Raw genomic sequence first — 24,709 nt, forward strand, 5'->3', positions numbered from 1 at the left:
GCGACAGAGAAATGTGTCTCATTTTCACAGCTGTTTATATTGATTTGGCTCTGCAGTGTATCTCTGCACAAAGGACTTATTTTATTAGCATCTCAACTTTCCCCTAGTTTTTATTTTTAAATGAAACAAACTTTCTGTATGTGTGACTTGGGAGGGGAATAATACAAAAAAAAAACCCTCTCCACCTCCCATCACAGATGAGGTGCAAGGAAGTTGTGAAGCCGTCTGGAGGAAAATGTGTCCTTGAACTTGTATGTGTTAATGACTGAACGGCGAGGCAAGAGAAAATTATGCAGCGCCTCCTCTCAGTATTTTGACTCACGTGTTCTTTTGTAGAACATGAATGGCACCTTAGGTTTATTTCAACTTTGGAAGTGTGTGTGTGTGTGTGTGTGTGTGTGTGTGTGTGTGTGTGTGTGTGTGTGTGTGTGTGTGTGTGTGTGTGTGTGTGTGTGTGTGTGTGTGTGTGTGTGTGTGTGTGTGTGTGTGTGTGTGTGTGTGTGTGTGTGGGGCGAAAGCGAAGAATTAGAAGCTGACAGATGCCGGGAAGCCTTTTGATATCTCAGAGATTCTTATTGAGTTCCGTGCCGCTGAACGCCGCCGCTGCCGCCGCCGCTGCCGCCGCCGCTGTGTTTTGTTTGTTTAACTGCGACTGTGTGTTTGTGTTTGGGCTGCGCAGAAACTGGAAAAAATATAGAAATCGCAATGCAGCCCAGGAATGGATTTCATAGGCGCCCGGAGAAGAAAAAAGACGTATGAAAAACACAAAACCCTGCAGCCCTCGTTTGAGCCTGGCCGTGTCCATGTCTTCCTTCCTGTGCCCGAACATTTATCAAGTCCACACGCCCTTTTTAAGTAGTCTGGCTTACATTACCTGGAGGGCTCGGTCGCACAGTCAATAAACACCAGACCAGATGTTGGGTTTGTATTTAGCTCCGGCTGTTGCGACACATTTGTCGATGTTAAAGGACTACAGTAGCAGGTGAAAGGATGAGGCTGGATGCAGTGTAACCAGTAATGCTGAGCTCCATGGTCGTCTATTAAAAATGCAAGTTGCACTAGGGAGACATGCTTCTTCCTTAAAATGCCTGTAGGCAAATGAAAAATGACGTGTGGGTGTGGCAAATGTCGCTTAATCCTGATTGGTGCACAGTGCATGACATCACCTTTTTCCAACTGAGCCACCTCACGCAGGTAAAGCAGCTAAGGCGGACACTTCTCACATGCTGATTATTGTATACTCAGTGCATTTATTAGGGACTATTTGCAGCTGCGGATTCATATACTGTTGGTGTTTTCTTATTTTAACTGTGTGTGTCTTCGTCCCTCCAGGGGCATCAGCAGCAGCAAAGTGACGGTGCTGGGTTACGGCCTGCTCACCACGGACGCACGCCCCCTGGTGGAGGCTCTGACCAGGCAGCGTTTCGCTGTGGTCGTGGTGGACGAGTCGCACTACCTCAAATCCAGGAACGCGGCGAGGACGAAGATCCTGGCGCCTCTCATACAGAGCGCCAAGCGGGCCGTCCTGCTCACCGGCACCCCTGCCCTGGGTCGGCCGGAAGAGGTAATAAAATCTGATTAAATGGAAACAGAGTGGTGACCTCTGGGGAAATTCCTATTATGGGAAAGAATGCAAATTTAAGTGGAGTAAGCTGTTTTTTTTTTATCCCGGGCGGCATGAGCTTTGCGGATTCACCATGCTTTACCCACACTCACGAAGAAACATTAGCAGGCCACAGGGCTTACTCGGGTCTCTTCACAAGGTACAGCACAGGTAGATCGCCATGGTAACCTGCTCCGGAGCAGGTTACACTCCCATCCAGCCTTCAAAAAAGCCAATTAACTCTCTCCGGCATCACTTATCCTCGAGGATCCCGTGGACTTATTTCAATAACCTTTGTTGCAAAAACTTCATTTACAAAGGCCGATATGAGCAGACGCCGCGCCGCAATAAATGAGACAAGTAATAAAAAGAAGCGCACATGGGGCGGGGGGGGGGGGGGGGCTATTGAATTTAGAGACAATAAGAAGGGCTGTTCACAGGACAACGGTGTTTGGAGAGCAGCGAAGCCATTCCCCTCTCCATAATGATTTATTATATCATTTTTATATATGATATATCGAAGCAGTAGATTGCAGCCGTATTCCATCACGGCCGGGGCGCGGGAGATGAAGTGAATAGAAAATCGCTCCACGGTCTCAATGTGAAGGGACAATACAGTATCAATAAGACGTACTGTGTGTGTCCACTGTAGCCTAATGATAGGCCGCTGGTACAAGTCTGTGCTTCAGCGTTTATGCTTTGTCTACCTCCACTCGTCTTCTCCGGCCTCAGGAGCAGCATTACTTCTGGCTTTTACAATCTTTGTGCTGCTCCTAACGTCATTATGATGGTGGTTGTTAAAAATAAAGTGTAATCCCTACATTTATTTCCTATATTTACAAATTATACAATTCGGATTGGAGTGTAATTCTCATTAGAAAGCTGGATAGATATATGCACCTCATTAATGCCAGTCTGGGAAATGATTTTGTTCTGCAAACAACATTAAATATACAGTGAATCTTCATCTCATCTCTAGATATACATCTATAGAATACACAATATACACTATATTCAAAAATATACACATAGATCAACGCACTGTATACAAAGTATATTATCTTATAACCCTATCACAGTTATTGTATTCAAAATTAATATTTCAATTTAGATAAATACTGTACAGAACATCCTGTACACATAATTATTCATAACACTGCTTTTATTATAGTATTATATATAGTAATAATACAATATTATTTATCTATTGAAGAGCATTCAAAAAGCTCAGCACCGTGTGGGTGTGTCCCTTCATCCTGATTGGTGCACGGTGCACGTGACATTACCTTTATTCCAACACACACCTGACACAGTAAGACAGAAACACACTCGCATGCTCATTATTGTATACTCCAACAAGAGCAAACGGCGGATTAATACACATTCGGTATTAACACACATTTTATCAAGTGATTTAATCTTCGGTCACGGTCTGATCTGAGACATGAGGCGCCTTTAAAAAAAATATTAATCAACGTGAAGCAGACTCCAAAGACATATAACTATTCAAAGAAGGAGCCCTGCTGCCTCCTACATCTTTGTCCTCCCAACTCAATTTGCATACTCTAATGCAGCCACACACACACACACATATCCCCCATGACCGTCCTTTATTGTATATATTTCACTACATTTATTAAATAAAATGGAAATACACTTATTTTTATACGTATCTATTGTGATTAATTTTTCTTTCTCGCAAGAATCTTTTTAAATTTGCACCAAAATGTGAACGTTGGTCCGAGGGGCGAGCTGACATCACAGGGTTTGCGTTGCCTCGGTGTTAAGTGCCTGTTTGAGACAGGACTCGCATCCCGGATCGTCTAAAGGCCACATTGCTGCGAGGAAAACTTAATTATTGCCTCGACTCCATCGTGATAATTAACTGATGAAAATTCAGGCGGCTAATTAATTCCAAAAATGGAGTGAAGTTGGTACTTGTAAGAAATCTGGAGAAGGTGTGTGTGTGTGTGTGTGTGTGTGTGTGTGTGTGTGTGTGTGTGTGTGTGTGTGTGTGTGATCCGTGCCATCCTGTCTTTGCCTTTGCGTGCCTGCGGTGTCGAGGTTAGTTTTTTTAGATATCATCTCTCTCTCCCTCTCTGCCACTAGAATCTGAAACTGAATATAACATTTTATCATCCGCAGCATAAACCTGATAAGACCTGTCCCCGCCGCTGTGCCAGTCTCCTCGCTGCCGTCATTACTCACCGCGGCTCTGACATCGAGTTAGCACACAGCTCAGGGCACGCTGCACGGTTCATGATGTGCCCTCATTCCACCCACCTATTATATCAACAGTGTGATGGAGGGGGGTAGGGGTGCAGAGATCCTGTTGAACAAGCGGTGAATTTAGAATAGCGCCTCTCACTGTGGCTTGCTTATTCAGATCGCCTCGCCAATGATTACCTGTCATTACTTCAGGATTTGCTGCAAACGCTGAACAGGGATGCGTTGACGTTTGCACGCCGACGTGCGAGTTCCTGTGATGCATAAACACCCTTCAAACCGCTATACGTCCAAATGAAGACAGAAACAGCTTGTATGTGAAGATCTTCCATCGACTCTGTTTTCAGGTCAGCAGTTATCGGGCAGCAGTGGGTCGTTTATTTTTCTAAATGAGTTTCTCAGCCTGGTCCGGCTGCACGGCGGTTCGACCTGGTTAACTGCAGCTGACAGAGATTACTACACACACTTGCACAGGACTGGTAAACTAGGCGAAGGACGGCAGGACCTTGAATAAAATTCAGGCAGAATGCGGTTTGTGGCAGCAGAGAACTCGTGGGCAGAGATAAGGACTGTGATTAAAGCCACACACAAAAAAGCTGGGTGCAGCTTTCTGAAACTAAAAGGTGAGAAGTAGTGTCGTGCAGTAGGAGTTTGGTGCAACTCACACACCATATGATAGTAAAATAACTTTTTAAAGGTAATTCATGTATAATACTGTTTAAATACAATATGAAAAATAATAATAATACCTTTCATGGTCCTCATCCTGTCTCTATTTCACAGCTTTTCATGCAGATCGATGCCCTCTACCCCAAGAGACTTGGAACCTGGACCGACTACGCCAAGAAATACTGCAACGCCCATTACAGGTGTGTCTTCAACCCATATATATATAGCTTATCCTAGCACAGAGCCTATAGACTGTACTGTATACACAAAGTGGATTACCGGCTGCTTCAAGTTGTTGCTAAGAGAAGCTAACTGTCTCCTGGCTTCATATTTAATTGAAAGACGTCAGAGTGGTGTCAATCTTATTCGTCTCGTATTAATTCACTGTGAATTCTTAGCAGAATTAGCAGAGAGCTTTAAATAGATCTCACCCGCCGTTAAAAGCTCTTTTCAAGTGTCTGCTGGGATAAGGTGGGCCGTACCTGAGTCTGGAGTGGCGGTGCCGCTCGAGTCTCGAGTTTTGTTGTCGGAGCCAGAGCGCCGCAGAAGCCAAAGCGTTCAATGCCAACTGGCTGCCGGTTGCCAGCGACGATCAGTGACACGCGTGAACAAACACATCAAATGCATTGTTTTGGACGTCCATCAAAGTTGGCAGCTCGGTTTGGGATGGACCCATTAGTGGGAAAGACTTTGTATGTGCTAGTGTGGCTGGGGAATGCCACACAAACGCCCTCGCACGAGGGCAGAAGGCAGCGTCATGTGAGCACTTGGTGATAGCGGCGTTATTGTGGGGGAAAGCAGCAGCAGCTCGGGAGACGGAAGAGCAGCCGCGCAGCTGGAGGTTTTTGTCTTCAAATCCTCACACCAGGCAGGAACATTATTTTAGAAGGAGGAAATCAGTTCCCCTTCCCTCAGCAACTACTAAATACCGAAGTGAGAATATTTTGGCAGCAGCTTATTAAGTTTGCCCACACTTTCAGCCAATATGGCAGATGATCAGCCTTTATGCGGAGGGCCAGTTCTATTCTAAAAATCCATTTGGCAGATAAATTGCCAAATTTGTTTTGGGATAAACCTGCTCGCGTGGCCATTAGACAAAATAGTTTCCCGCTCTGCAAAACGCCCTTAAGCAAAGAACCGATCCCCCCGACTCCTCCAGCGGAGCCGCTCCACGGCGGCGCCCAGGTGGGGACGTTTAAATGTGTTTAGCTACTCCCTCGGGGCGTTGCCGTAAATAAGTGTGTTTGCTCTGGACGCTCTTTAGGAAATGTGTATTAAAACGAATGCACTCGCTCTCCCACAGGTACTTCGGCTCTCGCAGGCAGTGGGACTGTCGCGGGGCGTCCAACCTGGAGGAGCTGCACCAGCGGCTGAGTGAGATCATGATACGTCGCCTCAAAGCCGAGGTGCTGAAGCAGCTGCCCCCCAAAATCCGCCAGCGCATCCCCTTTGACCTCCCGAAGGAGGCTGCAAAGGTACATTCCTTCATCTCCACACATCGAAGGCTAGGACTAACATTGTTTTCATTACAGACTAATCATTAATTGATAAATAATTCTGCATGAATGTCAGATAATAATAAGATGCCAATTTTCCCAGAGCCCAAGGTGACATTATCAAACGTCCAGCTTGGGGAAAATGACTCAAACGATTAATTAACTATCAAAATAGCCCCCGAATAATCCTCTGTTGATTGACTAAATGATTAATCGTTTCAGAGGCAACGTTTTGCAGCACAAATCCAAAAGCACCGCGTGTTAAATATCGATGTGTCACGTCCCGATTAATGGAGACGCCACAGATTCACGCTGTTAGGTAAAATTAAATTCCGTTATCTCCGGGTTTGTATATTTCTCATCACACGGGGAGTGATTAAAGATGACGTACACATGATAGTCTCCCACTCTTCACCAGCGTTTGATTGTGTTTTTGCGTTTGTCTCGACTCATTTTGAGAATTGATGATCAAATGATTATCAAGCAAAAAAAAAGCACTTTTGACTCCCAATAATCATCCAAATATGCTTAAAACATCCATTTTTGTCAAGAAACAAAAAAATTTTTTTCGTTTTTTTTCGTGAAAGACAATAAAATCATCCTAAATAACAACATAAGTTCTCCCTGCATAAATAAAGGAAATATAAATACATTTTATTTTCTTAATTAAAATTAAATCAATAAATAAAAAATGGAAGAATGTGAAAACAGCCTATTGCTGCTTTAAGAGTAAAAAACTCCCCTTTAGCTTGTGCAGAGATACACTGAGTGTGTGTGCGTGTGTGTGTGTGTGTGTGTGTGTTCTCCACCAGGTTATTTGTAGAGGAGATGTCATGTTTGGTGTGTAGGTGTTTGCATCTCTGTTAGCCTCCCCAAAGTTACGGTTTCTGCCTCCCACGCCTCGCTGGATGGATGGCCGCGCTGCATTAGCAATCAGGTGCATCTCCTCCAACGCTCTGCATTGGGTCTCCGTTGGCAACGCTACGAGGGGTTAGTTCACCACTGGGAGCACCAAGTATAATACATATTAAAAAAAGCATCCTTTTTAAAAAAAATTGCATCATATCAGCAGGAGTGGGGGGGAGAAAACAATGGAGCTCTTCCAGCGATAATTACTCCACCATCCCAGGAATGACACAACAATAAGGAAGTCGCTGGGGAAAAAAGTGATGATGCAGGATTTTTACCCCAATATCCTTATAATGTGACACTTTAATTCGGGGTTAAATATGGTTAGTGTTTCCACACAGTGGTGCCAATTAGGGCCTCCAAACGCACATGTAGAACCGTTTGAAAAGTTCACGTCGTGCCTTGTAGCTCGTCTTGCATTGCTCTCTTATCTCGAGTTGGCTGAAACAGCAGCTTCATATCGTCAGATAAGTGAATGAGCTTGGAACGACTGACTTGACAATATTATCCCGTATTTTGTTGATGAATATTTATCAAATCTAAATCCTATTTTGTTCCCTCCATGTCCAAAGGTCAAGGTCATGATTTTACACAAATGCCTTACAGGATAAAACGAGGGTTAGTGGAGGCATACAAGCACGAGGCGTTCACTTTGTCGCGTTTTCTTCACCAGATGAATGCGTGAGTGTTTTTATCCGCTGTGAAGAATAGTCCTCTCCTCTTTTTACCGACCCTGGTGAATGGACTGGTTTTAAGAGATGAGAAGGGAGATGTGAGGGAGGCCAGTCACCCACAGCGGAGACCATTGTGCTTCCCACAAGCACGGAAATATGAACAATATAAAACACAAAAGACTGGGTGGACATTATTGGACTAAACAAACTGTCTTTTGAGGCACAGGTTTGCCAACGACTACATCCACTCACCAGTTCACGGCTACTCCTGCTGTCTCATTTAACTCCCTAATGGTGGCTTTTATCTCCCACAGCAGACACTTTTTATGCCCCTCCTGCCCTTTACGTTTGCAGCCCAGCTCTTTTGTCAGTGTTAGTCCAGTGAATATCATCATATCACCCCTCCTCCTCCTCCCCAACCAGCAGATTATAAAGCATTTCTTGAATGTAACATTTTTAATTAGAAATAAACATCGTGAGACGGTCCCAACTATGTTCACGCAGGTGCTGCCAAGTGAGACATCTGAGGGGAAACGGAGCTTTGTACTCCCTGCAATGTGATACTATGTATCCATTCAACCGTCCTTGACTTTGACGAGGTTTGAAATGCAAATGATTTCACTAAATGGTGTAAAGCTTTCATGTTCCCCCAAAAGCTTTTCATTGTGCCGGTCCAGAATGTGCGGCGCTGCAAAAAAAGAAAAAAAAAAAAAAACGCTGTCAAACTTCAATAAATGCACACACTCACATTAATATAGGCCTCTCTCCACGCCTCCCCCCCTTCCCCTCAGACTCATTACCATCACCGCTCTGTGGACGTATGTGCTTAATCGGGCGTGGACCACCTCCACCTTCGCTCCGCCATATGGTTCACAGTTCTGCATCGCTTGATATGCAGTGCTTATAATAAGTGTTATTATTCCCGTTTTTTTTTCACACGTTTCACCGGCGTCGCAGCCTGAATTCACGTATGACACTCGTGAACAAAAGGCACAAAATAACCTCCGATGACGACGTGGTCGGGAGGTAGATGGTGTTATCGCCTGAAAATGTAATTATTCGGTACAGCGTGCTGCTTTTCTTCTCACATTTCCACATAATATTGTGCCGTTAATTCACTTTCCTATGCTTTTATGATAAACATGGCTAACCTACATGGCGGCGACGGACGCACGTGCCTCGTTTATGAGCAGAGGTAGCATATGTTGCTTTATACTGGCAGCCTCTCCCACTGCGATCCTCCCGCTCCACACTCCCTCCTTAAATACTTCTCGCCAATCACCTTGAGAGCACGCGAGGCGTCTTTGATTTATTGTACCGGCCCGGCTGCTTCTCCATCTTCGACCCCGGCTTGTCACAAGGCGGCTATAATTGGGAGATGCTCATGACCCATCTAACACAGCAGCCCAGTCGGAGGGGTTGGCATCCTTGGGAATTCTCCCTCCCTCTCTCTCTCTCTCTCTCTCTCTCTTTTCTCCCCTTTTTCTTTCTACCTCTTCCAGGGAAAGTAGGACACCCAGCAGCACCATTAATTGTTTTGCCCTTTTTATCTCAAAAACAGTGGCGAACCAGAGGAAATAAAGGACTCTCACTCTCTTCGCGCTCTCTTTCGCTCGCAGGTGGCCTCCGCCAACATCGCCGAGTGGGAGAGACTGATGAAGGGACTGGGGTCAGGGGGCGTCGCCACGGACAACCCCTTCTCTCAGGTCATGGGCCTGGTCACACAGATGTACAAGCAGACAGCTGTTGCCAAGGTAATTGGAGAGCAGGTACTCAATGTATCCTGTTTGAACCTTATGTTATTTTTCATTTTTGGAGGCGACCAATGAGACGCTAACTTCCGGGTTAGTACGCCGTCCCTCTGCAGAGCTGCGTTGTTGTACCAAAACAATGAGCCACGCCGTTGCACTGCGTGACATCTTCCCTCATTACACACTGGAGTTTACTTTGACTCATCCCACATATACAGTCCTGCTGCTTGCGAATAAACACCGAATGTGTATTTATCCGCAGCAGTTTAATACCTAGAGGCTATTTTCATCGCTCTGATCTCTGTGTTAACATTTCAAATAACTCTTTTTATGCAGGCTTTGTGCTTCTTTGTTATTCATTTCCCCCAATATTGTCGATTATTATTATATGTATTATATTTATTGGGGGGGATTTCCCTCCTTGTGACACATTTGGCCAGTAACCTATTAGAAAATGTGACACCAGAAAACAAGTGTATTAAAAATGTCAAGAAGCACCCCTACTAGTTTTGGCGTTTCAAGTAAAAGTACACCTAGTTCTACACAACCACACAAACTGTGTGAAACCAGACACAATCACATCATTATTGCCATACTTCTCTATGAATGGACGTGTGTTTTTTATTTATTTACCTCTATGACTTCTCTGTTAGCGGCTAAACTACACATATCACTCACAACCTTTTAAATAGCTTCAAAAAAAATGAGAAAGAATGCTATTTTTCTTCAGGAAGTGGCGAATTGATGGTACGGCATCATGTTCAGAGCGCTTGGTTGACCACTCAGTGAGATCTCATGGGAAGGCATTGCCATGGTAACAGAGCCTAATGGTTGCCAGTGAAAGCACTTAGACAAAGTAGGGAGTTCTAACTGAGGTATTATATAGTTGCGTCCAGCCCTGGCACCATAACACCTTATCTCAGAGTTACACACCGCACTGAAATAGGATCTCTGTGATGCTGTTGCCATGGAAACTCTGTCGGCTCTCCGTTCGAAGTGACGGCTCTTTTTTAATGAGAGTGAAATAAGCGATGTGGGAAGGTGGCTTGTTGCACACACAACGAGGAAGGTTGAGGTCAGAGCAACCGGTGTTGAGAATCTGACGTTTACATCTGCTGCTCCTCAGTGGAAACATGTGTAAGATGGATGCATGCTCATCAGTTCCTCGGCTTGAGGTCTCACCCACGTCGATGCTGTGAGTGTAGGAAATCGCTTATCTTGGTAGTTGAGTTCCCACCAAATATAACATCCCTCTCCAATCATCTGCCATGTTCAAGAGCTGGCGTTCCTCTCAATTAGCCCAGCGCCCTCAGCCCTGAGGAGCGCAGCCCCGAGGTTAACGAAGACCGGAGATAACCACCGAATGCAATCATCGACGCGCCGCTCGCTCAGCCTGCCTCCAAGCTTTGGATGTTTTCTGCGCTTGGTGTTGTTTGCTGATTGGATTTCTGCTCAGTTTAGCCTAACGCTGGACTTCCTTTCATTACAAAGCCAATACTGCCGGCCCAGTCTCATTTCCTCTCCCGTTGGTTTTTGAGACACACTTTCTACTTCAGAAAACAAAACCACGTTTTTTTTCTCCGATCGTCAGGAGGGGTGTGATAGATTCACACATCTCTGTCACTCTGACGGGCACCGTGGCCCTTGCCTGCCTGCCAGTCCGCCTGGCGACGGAGCTGCCAAATGCCTTTGGGGTATTTTTATTGCTTTACCCGCCAAGCATCTGCTCCCAATTACCCAGAGAGGACAGCTCTGATGCTGGACTTTAAAGCAAGCTAACGGGCCGCTTCAGACAGCCGAGAAGTTTTTGCACTAATTAAACTCAGCGGAAGAAATCCGGCGAAGCCAAGCCGTCAGTAATGAGGACCCCCCAGATCAGAACGGGGTCGGCAGGCCTGGCGGAGAGATTCATTATCAGGCGCATCGGCTAATTATCAGCAGGGCAAAGCAGAGGTTCTCCCACCAGAGCAGGTGTGATGGCAGCGCAGGGTGTCAGGTTGCAGGAGGTGTGGAGATTATAGGGGTGCATTTCACACCACGGAGGAAGGCCTGCCTTCAAAAAACGTCGAGGAAGGGCTCTGTTTGACTCGAGTCAAAACTCAGTATTTCTCACTAGTTGGTGCTATTCTTGGCTGCCTTTTTTTTTGGCCCGGGGCTCTGAGATGAGCCGAGGCCCGGATGCTCAATGACACGCTCGTACAGCACATCCACTGCAGCAGGTAGCGGAAACGGCCATCAGTGTGTGATCGCCGGGCACCAGCGTGCAGCGGAGTGATAGATACGGATTCCTGCAGGGTACAGTTAACTCGCCCGCGCTTCCTTTTTTTAGGTCGTTAGCTTCACGCTGTCAATCAGGGTCGGAGACTTCAGCCAAAACCACAACGATCCCATTAAATCGGGAAGGATTGTTACCGTTTAACTTCATTGATGACGGGGAATAATAATAAAAACATGGTTACATAAGAATAAACCAAGCAAGAATGAATTAACTGAGAACTGAACTTTTATCACTTCCTGTCACTAGGCAACCAGCCTAATATGTTCGCTTTGGAAGTGCTTAAGAATATTCAGCGTTGAACATATTTGGGAGGAAATACAATAGCCTTTATTCAGCTGTTAATAAAAAAAAATTCTGACACACATCTGGTTGTTTTCTGCACCAGATTGCACGTACACCAATCATATCTCCCGAGTTGTGAGTTATTGATTTGCTCTCACTATCTGCGAGCTGACAAATGTGCCCCAGTCGTTCCGTGCACTCGCTCCTTTTAAAGTCTGGATCCGCGGCGTTCAATAGAGAATCGATCACACAGAAAGGATGCCGCGGTGATTAATTGACTTCTCTCCCGATCTAGCTGATTCCTCTGCGTGTGCGGTCGACCAGCGGAGGGGAAGGATTCGGCAGCTCTCTTTCATCTGTGTCTATTTCTGTGTGTGTGTGTGTGTGTGTGTGTGTGTGTGTGTGTGTGTGTGTGTGTGTGTGTGTGTGTGTGTGTGTGTGTGTGTGTGTGTGTGTGTGTGTGTGTGTGTGGTCAGGCGGGAGCTGTGAAGGACTACATTAAGATGATGCTGGAGGCAGAGCAGCTGAAGTTCCTGGTGTTCGCCCACCACCTCACCATGCTGCAGGCCTGCACCGAGGCCGCCATCGAGGCCAAGGTAACCGCGGGCGACTGCATCTTCTGAAAGGGGGTATATAAGCATCTACGTACAGCGCTGCCTCCGAAATCACTTGCCCGTCATCTCAATACACTCTGACCAGAACACATGACCCGTGTTACCCACCAGTGGTTCCTTTTGTAAGTCTCGTCTCCTCTGAACACAATGCCCTGCTGATTACAGGCACACACTTATTTATTTATGACTGTATGTGATGGATATGTACGGCCCCCCTTTTGATGTTATATTGATTTCCTCCAAGGCGATGCACACAATTAACCCCCTTCCACCGCAGGAACTTAACGAAAACATATGTATAACATATGTATAGGCACGGGTCCTGACTTTTGGAATTTTCAGTCATTGAATTATAAAAAAAGAAAAATCAAATATTTGATGTGACTATCGTCTTAAAAAATAGATTTTCTCTTGGTTTAAGCATCGCTGGCACCGGTGCGTGGCACGTTCACTTCGATCGAATGTCCATCTCTAGAAATGCAACCTGTTTCTATAGAAATGATGGAAAGATAATAATTCAGAATGTGCGTAGAATAGCTGCTAAATCAGAGGAAAGGCCTTTGCACATGTCGGTCATGCATCTTTCACTTTAACATCACGTCATCTAACCATTTCCTTGTTTGATTCCTAATTCCAGAGCTTTTATCAGCAGTGATCATTCATAAAACCATCTTCCTGTACGCTGAGCTGTTATAACACCATGCTCTTTTTAAAGCTTCAATCTCAGGAGAGGTTCTTTAAAAATGACTGGAATTTGGGTTATTGTTGCTCTATGAATCACTTTGAAACAGGATGGAACGCTGTTTCTATATAATTGCTACTTCATTTTCCCACAATTGTTCATTCCTGTCATTTCCAATTGAGATGTTTAAAGTTTCTCTCTCTGGCTGCAGAGACATGAATAGCCCATTAATGGTAACCTGGAAGCGGTAGATGTGCATAATGTATTCATATTTCACTGCTGCTTCCTGGCTAACCAGGAGGTAATTGGCCCCATAATTTAAGTTTTATTCTTTCATTCATAGTCCCACTTTTTTATAAGCAGTGTCTGTGATTAACTTAGACAGAGTACTGAGCACTAAGTCGGGCTTGTGCACATGCAGCAGATGGTAGCAGTCATGAATTATCTGCGTCATCCAGCGCAGGCACAATATTTAGATAATTAACATTTTGAAACAGTTTATTATTAAACATCACAATGTATTAATCATCATCTAAGATGGCTCCATTTTTTTTTTTTTTTTCTTCTTATTCTTGAAGAAAAGTCTCCTCTCAGAAAGTAAACTTTACTTCCACAACTAATCTCCCAAGTGGTATTTCACACGTCATCACGAGCAAACGCAAACTCTTAGCCTGGAAACCTGTGAAAGAGTCCGTGTGTGTGTGTGTGTGTGTGTGTGTGTGTGTGTGTGTGTGTGTGTGTGTGTGTGTGTGTGTGTGTGTGTGTGTGTGTGTGTGTGTGTGTGTGTGTGTGTGTGTGTGTGTGTGTGTCGCAGAGATTGTGGAGGTGTCGTCCACCGCGATGCAGCGGTAGGACGCGTGATAGCACGTTCCGCCGCGAGACTCTCCGGTGCGTTCGCACTCACCAATTAACGGAGACGAGCTAAATATAGGAGCGTCAGGCAACGAGCGGAGATGGCAGAGATCACATGACGTTATGCTTTAATGCACCACACTTTCCCCGTTCCTTACCTGCTGTCTTAGCCGCTTGGAGCGATAAAGTCGTGAATGTTTTAAACAAAAAGAAAAAGTGCATCTCTGAAGAAACGGCAGTTTTGGGGGATTTTTTTTTTTTTCTCTGACCCAGCATTATATTCATGTTCCATCCTCCCCATGGGGGCTGCACGGTGCGAACACGCTCACCCGCTGTTGGACAGCGAGCAGCTCTGAAGCACCGATGCACCGGAATCAAAAGAGTGCATTAGCAGCTCAGTGAATGTGGAGTTCAGGGTTTAATGAACCGGAGCCGCTGCTCTCTTTGTTTGCTGTTTTAACATATTAGTGTTCCTTTCATCCACACGTGGGACATGTAGAGAATACAGGTTAATGAAATGCCCCCCTGCCTTTAATGTTCCATCACAAATCTTTGTAGCGGCTGATAAAGCCGTCCCTGGCAAACCTTGCTTATCCATCGCCCGTTTGTGAACTGATTATTTCCCTCCGTTGTTCCAGGCTGGTTACATCCGTATCGACGGCAGCGTCCCGTCCTCCGAACGAATCCAGCTGGTCCACAAATTCCAGAGTGACCCGGAGACGCGGGTGGCCATCCTCAGCATCCAGGCAGCTGGTCAGGTACTCGCACATCATTTATTGTGGATTTTTTAGTTGCATCTTCATCATAAATATGATTTATTTGAGCAGGTATGCAGAAAATATGTTTTACTCCCAATAGCAAACTAGACGTTAATTATCCTGGGTGAATACGTGCACAGATGTCACTCGTTCCAATCAAAGGAAGTAGATGCTTCAAGCTCTTATATGGCAATTAGCTTCTAATATCCTGTTATTAAAAAGGGTTTTCACCAAAGTGCATTTGATTGGATGTGGGCTGGAGTGTTCCATTTCAGTGTGTGTGTTTGTGTGTGTGTGTGTGTGTGTCCTCTCCAGGGTCTGACCTTGACCGCTGCCAGCCACGTGGTGTTTGCCGAGCTCTACTGGAACCCCGGCCACATGAAGCAGGCGGAGGATCGAGCCCACCGCATCGGACAGACGTCCTCGGTCAACGTGCACTACCTCATCGCCAAGGGCACCTTTGACACCGTCATGTGGTCCATGCTCAATCGGAAGGTGCCGTGCCAAAGCTTTGACATTTCAGTCATATTGTGCACCTGAGTCGCTCTAAACATGTACGACATATTTAAGCAATTTAATAATACACTGGCGATGGAGAAGTACCTCATACAACCCCACTTCAAATCATCCCAACTATCCCGTTAATTAAATGTTATCTCACTGATATATTCCTCCAGTCTTGATCAGCTGGTCTGTAGGGATTGAAGCAACATATCTAAAAACATATCAATATACACCAGCTGCCTAAATAACACTTTGCCTGATAATCAGCGTGGCAGTTTGCATCTGTCTGCTAAAATATTTAGCGGTATACACCGTATGCATTCATTAACAAACTTCTAGCATTGATTTGCCGGTGAGAACAGGCTTTGGGGATTTACATTAATAACCACAGATGCCAAGATTTTTAATTAAATCTGCAGTATTCCAATAATATTTTTCCTTGTTTCTGTGATACCGCTCCTCTTCTGCGATTCGTGACGATTTGACGGTGAAACGCAGAGAACTTTCCCCGCGCGTCCTTTAGGAAACGGTGACTGGCAGATCCCTGAATGGCAGGAAGGAATACCTGCAGGCAGACGAGGGCGACAAGGACAAGTGGGAGTTCCTCAACTTCGCCGACGCGTGGACGCCGAGCGAGATGATGCTGCCGCTGGGGGGCAACACAGGAGACGCCAAAGACGACGTGTTCTTCACTCATGTGAGTTCGCTGGAAGACTTTTATTCCAAAACGGTTCAAAGATGGTTCTCGAGATAATTAGAAAACAACGGTGTTCAAAAGCACAGGGATACGTAGCTCTACTGCCAAATGTTCCTCAGATGAGTCTTTATTTCTTTTATTTAACACCATGACTGAAGGTTTGGTTCAATATCTGAGGGAGTTTTTCATACGGAGGCAGTTTAAAGACAGGAAGCTGCATGGAGACCTTGGAAGCAAAACGCTGTCACTCATAACAAGCAATGTCTTCGCTCCATTGATGTTCTCTTAGAGGATGCTTAACACAACCCTTCAAAGGGGAAGAAGCCAGATTGTGAATAATTCTGTACTTAAAAGTATTGTTGGAGGACTATGTTTAATTCTCACTATACATTCAGACAGCACTACAACACGGAGAACTCACTCATTGATGACAGACACAGTGAAAAGTCTAAGGAACTGGTAATAATCTGTGTTTTTATTCAGGTTATTTGTTATTATATGGTAAACACTCACAGTACAGTGAATTTCAGTTGGATTTCAAAAGGAAAAATGATGCTACTGCCAGATTTAACAAGAACAGAAAAGCTTTTCTGTGAATCTTCATTATTTTTCATGATGTAGTTTTCATTATTGTTTCCTGTGTTACCAGGAAACGTCGCTTTGTATTTTCTTCTGTGATGAAAGAGAGCTTTGCGACTTAACAATCGGATGGAATCCTGTCATTCATCGTGTCAAAACGTGCCTCTTTTTTTCTCTTTAGTTCGAGAAAGAGAAGCAGCACGACATCCGTTCCTTCTTCTCCCCGAGCGCCGGCAAGGAGAAGAAGAGGAAGAGGAGAGACGACGAGGAAACGGCGGTCAAGGCTTCCCCACCGACTGGGACGACCTGTGAAAGCACAGAGGAGGAGAAAGAACGGTCTTCCTCGCCCGACCAGGATTTCTCCCCCCAGCTGAAGAGGCTCCGGACGCCACGGCCGAGCAGCTCCCGAGGTGGTGGGAAGCGGAGGTTGTCCGGCAGCCCCGGTGCCCTGATCTCCTTCATGGCCCCTCGGAGGCTGTCGCAGCCCGGCCCTCCCGCTAAGAGATGGAGCTGCGAGGCCTGCACCTACTCCAACAGCGGCCTGCTGCCGTACTGCGAGATGTGCGAGGTCAAGCGCTCTCCCGCCGCTGTCCGCTCAGGTAGGATGAAGAAGCAAACCTAATTTCCCTCATCGAGCTCAACATTCCCATCATCTCTTGTTTAAATTCAAGCACATGCAGCTGAAATCCCTCCGTTTCTTTATTTTCCCTGGCTGTCGATATCAATTGTAGCCGTCTGTTGACATAATACTTTTGAACGGCATTACAGATTTCACCAGATGGAGATGCGTGATAGCTGAAATATGGAGGCAGGCCTGCCAGAGTCTGAAATAGCTCTGCTCGGAGAGTAGTGTCTCCCTCCCTCCTTCTCTCTGTCTCCCTGCAGATGACAAGGACACAGGATAATTCTCACCTGTCAAGCTCAGAGAGGGAGAGAGGGAACAAGCACCTACTATTGCTGCAAACGTCTCTCCCGGCCCGGCTCAAAAAAGTTGAGCCGGGCTCTCGCTGATACCTCAGACAGCCTGCGATTGTATCTCGCAAAAGAGAGGGGAAGGGAAGACGTTGTGACCTGGCAGGCTGCAGGTTCGTGCTCTTTAAATGTCTGAGTTGCAGCACGTCGGCTCAGAGGGAAGAAACGTCCTTAAATTCGACGCGGTTTCAGCAGCAGTGATATTTAAGCAGCATTAGTTTTAAGTGCTTCTTTTAATGCTGGATGTTCCGCTGGATTTTACGGCGGTATTGATGTTAGGGCGCTTGTAATTTAAAGGCAGACAAACTTGTATATCTGCACACTCGGATCCAACTCTGCTCTGGTTGCATCTGACGCCGCCTCCCACTCGCAATCAAGTGACACCAACAGTTGACGAAGATGACGCCTTAAACAAAAAGCCGTGACAGGCTTAGACGGCGTATCCCGAAAAGAAATCAGGCCTTTGTTTGAGGCTCTTTGTTTGATAAAATAACCACTACTGCTGCTTTGTACATGTGAAGTCTCAGATATGCTGTCCTGTTTAAGTTGAAAACATCACCCAGAGGTGCTCGCTGAATCTCACTCGTTCACAATTATATCCTGTCTAAGAAAGGAAGCATTTAGAGGATTCGACCCTCATTCACTCTGTTAGGAATCTTCCTTCACAGAAAAAGGACTTTTCAACCAGACGAGGCTGAGTAATCTCAGTCAGCGACCTCTCTTCTTACACCGCAACAGTGAGTTACTATGGTTACGTGCACGCTTTGTGTCTCTGTGGCTCAGAAACCTTCTGGAAACCAACTATTCGTCATGCAGAGTTGGTTTTCACAGCCTCCATCTAACTCATCAAGGCTGCTTCGTCAAAAAGTTGAGGCGCTGCAGCGATTTCGCTGATTGTCAAAATTCCAAGATGGCAAATTCGAGGCTTGAAAATCGTCAATGACGTCACGATGACCACTTTTCTCACCTATCTTGCATACATGACTCAAGTCTCATGATGCGAATGCAGGCTTTATATTGAGTGTTAAGTGCAGCGTAAATATTGGCCACACTGAGGGTCTGTTTGCAGCTCAGTCCACTGGAAGTGAGGACGCCGCGCTTCAAACACACACAGTTCAAACAAAGCAGCACACACACACCAGCCCGCTCGCCCACACACACACATTCTCTCACCCCCCCTCCTCCCCTTTTCATTCCCGGCTACAGCAGATGCTTGATAACTAGCAGCAATCTCGCTCTCTTCATTGTCACAAGTGCCGCTCTGCATTCACAGCGGCGGAGGCTGTGTCACCTCGCGAGACGGGGAATTTAACAACCTGCTAAATCTGTAAATGACAGACTGTGCTGTGAAATAACAACTGTGTTTATGGAGATATCTCTCAACTTGGCACTGCGATCCTCAACTCACGGAAAAGAAAAATAATCAAGAGCCAGAGCCTATAGTGTGACACGAGCGATGTTATCCGTTAAAGAGCGACGCAAGTTGAGATTTTCCTGTCTTTTTTATATTATCATGCAGGTCTTAGTGCTATTTAAATACTTGAAAGTATCGATAAGCTTAAGAAAAACACACTATTTGGACGCCAGCAGGGTTTCCTCACAGCTGTGATGTCACAACTATAGACGAGGTCCTTTGAAGACCATAAAGGCAAAGGCCGCCTGGTCCAACAGAGGATGTTTGAGTCACCTTTGCCGCTCCCATCGCCTAGCAACCGGCTGCAGTTGACATGAACACATCATAGAAGAGCATACGCGAGGATGATATGATTAAAACGGAGCCAGAGATCATATGTTATTGTTTTTAGTTTATATTAGGATGGAGGACGTGCTTTGTGATATATTTCAGGCTGAGTTTATTCTGATCAAACATTTTAATTAAAATCCAACCGTCGTGCGATAAATCTTTGGATAAGTTGGGCTGTGAAGGATCCATCAGTTGGATCCTCTGAATCCGGAAAAGAAGGCCTTCATTCCTTTGATACGGGGCCGCCTCGCCTCGGCCCCTGAGACGCATTCGGCCTTCAATCGCAGCCTCCGCAGGATTTGGAGAGTCGGAATATCCATGATGTGAGCGACATCAGCTGACGGGAAGTTACCATGGACCCAAGCTGTTTCCTAGCAACAGCGAACGTGTTCCAGACAAAGGGTGAATGCATGTATAGTCAGACGGACGAGAGAAACATCAAAGCATGTTCACGTGTTTCACAAAATACAAGTAATGTGTCTTTTTTTGTTGTTTTTTTTGTGATACTGAGACATGATGCAACGACATCGGGGCTTCATATTAGAGGAGAGGAAGCAGCTGTAGAGGCAGAAGAGTGCAGAAGGATGTTAATCTGGTGTACCATGAGGCGATTTTCAGGATTTGATGGAAAGTTTCCAGCTCCTTTGGGAAAGAAACGTCTATAACTCAGTGGATAGTTGTTGTTTTTTAAGCTAAATCAACTTCCCAATTGTGAAACGCACTAATAGCTTGCATGCACGGCCTCTGACACTGTGTGCTCTCATTAATTGGACAGAAATGAAATTACTGTGTTATATCGCGAGTAATCAAGAGCTGTTTTTAATCAAACTGTCATGCATTATAACCTCCTTTTTCATGCGGCGTCTCAGGCGGGTGAAACAAACCCTTTCCTGCAGTGCCTGTAAACAAAAAAGACGGCTTCGCTTGGACCAGGTTGAACCGGCGGTGTGTTGGAGTTGCCGTGTTTTACAGCTCGTTCAGGCCCAAGAGCGTGGGAACGCTTCAGTTCTTCAGCTCTTTCACCGCTAGACCAGCAATTTGCCTCTCAGCACCTGCTGTGGAGAGAGTACACAGGAAGAGGGCAATTTAGTTATCTCCCGGCTCTCCACACCTCTCGGCGAGCGCTCTAACCTTCCCTGATTTTTTTTATTTTTTAACAACAAAGTCCAGTCCAATGTTTAACTGTATTTTTCTCTGCTTTGATACTTTCTCTTGCCACAGGCTGCAGCTATCACTCCCTAAAAGCTTCTCCTGTTGTCCTATTTTTTCATGTGAATCCTCAGAAACGTGTGCACATGCTTTCTGTGTTTGTGTGCCTCATCAAGTCGGTTTAGACTTAACGGGACCCTGATTGGGAGGGAAACAAGGCGGCTGACTGGTGTAGTCGAGGCGCAGCCCTGTAGGATTTCCCTGTAAACGTCTTCCTCGGCGGGGACAGCTTAACACAAATTGAGCCGTCTTTCCGCGGTCTCGCTCGGCTTGTTAGCGAAGGGGGGCAGCGGCGGGGCCAGGAGCCCCGAGACTCTGATGACATTTGAGGGAGGCGACCAGAGGCTGGCCTTTTGAAGAAACAAGCCACGGAGCGGCAGGATCACTAATTAGGCCTCTGCGTCCCCGAGTGTCACAACTTACTGTCTTGTTAGATTTCACACCTCGAGTTCAACAAATAATGTGAAAAAGATGTGATTTAAATTTAGCACGGGAAGTTGTTCGAAAGAAGTTCTGTTCAGAATGCAAGTGATATTTGGTTGATAAATAATTTACCTTAATGATAAACGTCGGTGATGAGGGGCGCCGCTTAAAAGTCATTTGAAATAATATGCGATGGCAACGGCGTAATCCTTGCATCCATTAACATTTTGTGGCTTAGATTTCTGCTTGACCTTCCCAGAATTACAACATTCAGCATGAACGAAAATCACATGACCGCTTTATGAGCAGTCTACAAGCTTTCTCTAAAGTCCAGCTGAAATGAAAAATGCGTTTTTAACCCTTTAAGGTCATGTCCAGTCATACCGTGCACCTTTTTAACAGGAGATGCAAAGATTTTTATATCTGCAGCTTCACTGCCGGTGGTCGGTATGCAGCATGTATGATTAAAAAGGAAAACATGCAATAGAAATGCTTTTATGTGCACCATAACAATCACATCTTCTCACTTTGTCAGTAAAGATAGCTAATGACATCACTAATGAGCCATATTGAGTTTTACTTTCATGTCAGCTGTCACTCTGTCACACTCTTCAGACGACGGATATCTCGTTAGGGGAATTAAACTCCTCCAAGTCTGATGCAACTCGACCATAAAGTCATATTCTTCCCTTCCCTCTGTGCAGGCTCAGAGCCACCCAGGCCTCAGCCGCCCCCCTCAGGCCAGCAGGACCAGGCCTGCGTTGTCCTCTCCGGGTCCAACAGTGAGCCAGAGCTCAGCCGGGGAAAAGACCAGCAGAGCGAGGAGAAGAAGGAGGAGGAGGAGGAGGATGAGCCTCTGAAAGACAAACTAGGAGAAGCAGAGGAGGAGGACAAGCGGCAGCTCAAAGGTAAACAATCAGCAGGAGAGCGAGGCGACCATGTCGCTGGCAGCTGCCTCACACACGAGCTAATCCCACCTGCAATCTTTCCCTTTTCATATCTAGGGAAATTGGCTGGTGCCGCATCTTCACCTGCCCATATAATGCTGTTTAATATCATCACTCCAAACCAATAAGGCACTATATCTCATTCCATATGAGGCTGGGCGTTATTATTAGTATCTAGTTGGATATTGCCTATTTCTGCACTCAGGAATCTACGGTATTGAGTACGAACTTCACTTATCTTCAGAGTGCAGCTTGTTGAAAAGATAGTTGAAGATATACCTGTAAGGTTTAATCGCCGTCCGAAACTTGGCTGTTTTTCTCATAAAATGGACTGAGGTTGAATTCCATAAAGGACATAAAGTCTCCCCGCCCCTCCCAGACGACAACAACAACAACTTACCCTTGAAACCCACCCTGCTTTCCCCGTCCACTCCGGTTATATGTGCACATGTCTGCACGTCTCTGAGGGATGTGAAGAAACAAATTCCCAATTATATAGTGTGTAATATTGCAAATTAAGACCTCTGTGTTCAAGTACTTGTGTCTCAAAGGGATACGCAAAGCAATAAATTGCGCTAATTACAAAGAACTAATTACACCGTGTGCAATATGAAGAGCTTTAAAAAAAATAAATAAAAAAAGTTGCCAGACTAGCAGAGTCTAAGAATAGCCCGTGACCTGGGTGTTGCCTCTGAGAGCGTGCAGACATGGTTTGGGTTACTGAAGGAGGAAACTGAGCTGCTTTGTAGAATACTAAACACACTAAGGGATATTGCACCAGTCACTTAGGTTTTAACAGGCAAGCTATCAACCCCTTTTACCCTTTAACATCCAAAGAACTTAATTCCCTTCCAGAGCCGCTCACACACGGCGTCTATCAGTGGATTGTCGAGTGGTTAATTTCTGTTTTTCGCTACCTGTGCCCCCCAACGGTCTGCTATTCAATCCCACTGCACCCTCCCCTGCAGCGCGCTGACCCCCCCTGTTCCACTCTCAGGCAAAGAAATACTAAAGGTGAGCAAAAAGGGCCCTCTTCTTCTTCTTTTTTTGTTGAAAAATACCTCTATTTAGAGCGACTCTAGGGGAGCGTTAAAAGCCTCGCTGTCGATCAGAAACGGCAGCACTAAAGAGACGCTGCTGGATGCCAACTTGGCCCCCCACTTCCTCTTTGGACGCAGACGTTTCCCTGGAGACGGATAATATCTATCTGTCTCCGTCCCTGCGTCTGTCTATCTGCCTGTCATTGGCTATTAGTCTATATAATATATATATATATATATATATATATTTAGTCTATATAACTATCTAGCTCCCTATCTGTCGTCTATTTTCTGTCTATATAACCAGCTTTATGTTCTATCTATCTATCTATCTATCTATCTATCTATCTATCTATCTATCTATCTATCTATCTATCTATCTATCTATCTATCTATCTATCTATCTATCTATCTATATATCTATATATCTGTCTGTCTGCCTGTATATCTCCCCGTCCGTCCCTCCCATCCGGTGGTTAGTCAGTTTGTTAGTTGGATGCCGTTGCCAGTCCGTCTCCAGCAGCGTGGGTTTAGTATGACACACAGCGGTTGTCTAATAAAAGTGACCTATGGGGTCAGGAGCGGGGCCTAATGATTTTCCTCTACCTGCCCGTGGTTTTAGAAGGCAAACCACAGAGCTGTCGGCCGCCCCCACCTCTTGATTGCTCTGAGATTACTTTCCCCACAGCACAGAAAGGCAATCACTCCTCCTCCTCCTCCTCCTCCACCTGCCTGTCTCCCTCTCTCCTTACTGTCTGTCTCATCGTCTATCTGCGTGACCCAAACATTCCAACACGGAGACGCGTTTCCTTTTTGTAGGGATGTTAGTTCAATCGCTGTTGCAGCGGCATCACCTGCACCGAACATCTTCACACTTGAAGTGTGCGGTAGTTTTTTTTGTTTTTTTATCCCCCGATCCTGCAGAAGATGAGATGACTCAGTCCAATTAGGCGTTATTTTCTTTTTCTCGCAGTAAAATAACAGATAAATCCCTCGGGGTGTTTTGAAGGCACTGTTCATACTGTGTAAGTGACAGTCTAATAAGACGGCTTTGTAAGATGAATTACCCCCATCGTATAAATGGCCCACTTAATGCAGCTGGCGCGTTCCGCCACTGCAAACAAGGGAAAGGAGGAGGAGAAAAAAACTGCTTACAACAAATATAGGGTGCACAGTGCTGAGCTGCTTGGTTTCATTACAGATGTGGAGGGACAGATAGATGGGGTTTTGTGAAGCGCTCGTGTCCTGCACGGTGCTTCCTGGTGTTCTCAGACACAAAGTGGCCCATTCCAGCTGAAGCCGGGGGGGGGGGGATCAGAACAGCGTGTTCCAGACCCAGGGAAATTGCACCGCGCAGCAAACATAAAAATGAAAGATATGGACGTTGTACAGCATGGGTCAAGCAGAGGAAATGACTTTACAGGATGATCTCACCTTTTTAAACCAAAAAAAAAATAGTGTTTTAGCATCAAATCGCATCACAAACGTGAGGCAAAGCAGAATGTATTAAACGTATTAAAGAGTCGGTAGAAGTGATTGTAATTGATTCGAGAACAAGAACGGTATTCATGTAAAAAAAGAACAAGTGGTGAGTGGGAACATGACTATTAGAAATATAGTTGATGCTGAATTCATCAACGCAGCAGGTAAAATAGTAATTTAAAAGTGGAATATATTACAAGACTAATTCTCCCTGCAGTCGAGGTAGATAAATGCCTCATATTTAAGCAACTACGGGGCCGTTTTTTGTGCTGAATGAGATACTTTTGAGACTTTTTGAAATCATAAAGTACATTTTCC

General features: G+C 45.5%; 1 protein-coding gene across 1 annotated transcript in view; it reads left to right on the forward strand.

The window, feature by feature from the left end:
* The window catches only part of zranb3 (zinc finger, RAN-binding domain containing 3), a 50,153-nt gene that overhangs the window by 7,534 nt on the left and 17,910 nt on the right, over positions 1-24,709 (forward strand). The window contains exons 5-14 of the mRNA XM_084004521.1: positions 1,333-1,564; positions 4,613-4,698; positions 5,802-5,973; positions 9,197-9,331; positions 12,365-12,484; positions 14,675-14,794; positions 15,110-15,289; positions 15,822-15,995; positions 16,756-17,173; positions 21,627-21,778. Coding sequence (XP_083860647.1) covers positions 1,333-1,564; positions 4,613-4,698; positions 5,802-5,973; positions 9,197-9,331; positions 12,365-12,484; positions 14,675-14,794; positions 15,110-15,289; positions 15,822-15,995; positions 16,756-17,173; positions 21,627-21,778 — 1,789 coding nt within the window. The remainder of the gene's footprint in view (positions 1-1,332; positions 1,565-4,612; positions 4,699-5,801; positions 5,974-9,196; positions 9,332-12,364; positions 12,485-14,674; positions 14,795-15,109; positions 15,290-15,821; positions 15,996-16,755; positions 17,174-21,626; positions 21,779-24,709) is intronic.

Source organism: Eutrigla gurnardus, assembly GCF_963514095.1.
Source record: "Eutrigla gurnardus genome assembly, chromosome: 24".
Lineage (NCBI taxonomy): Eukaryota > Metazoa > Chordata > Actinopteri > Perciformes > Triglidae > Eutrigla > Eutrigla gurnardus.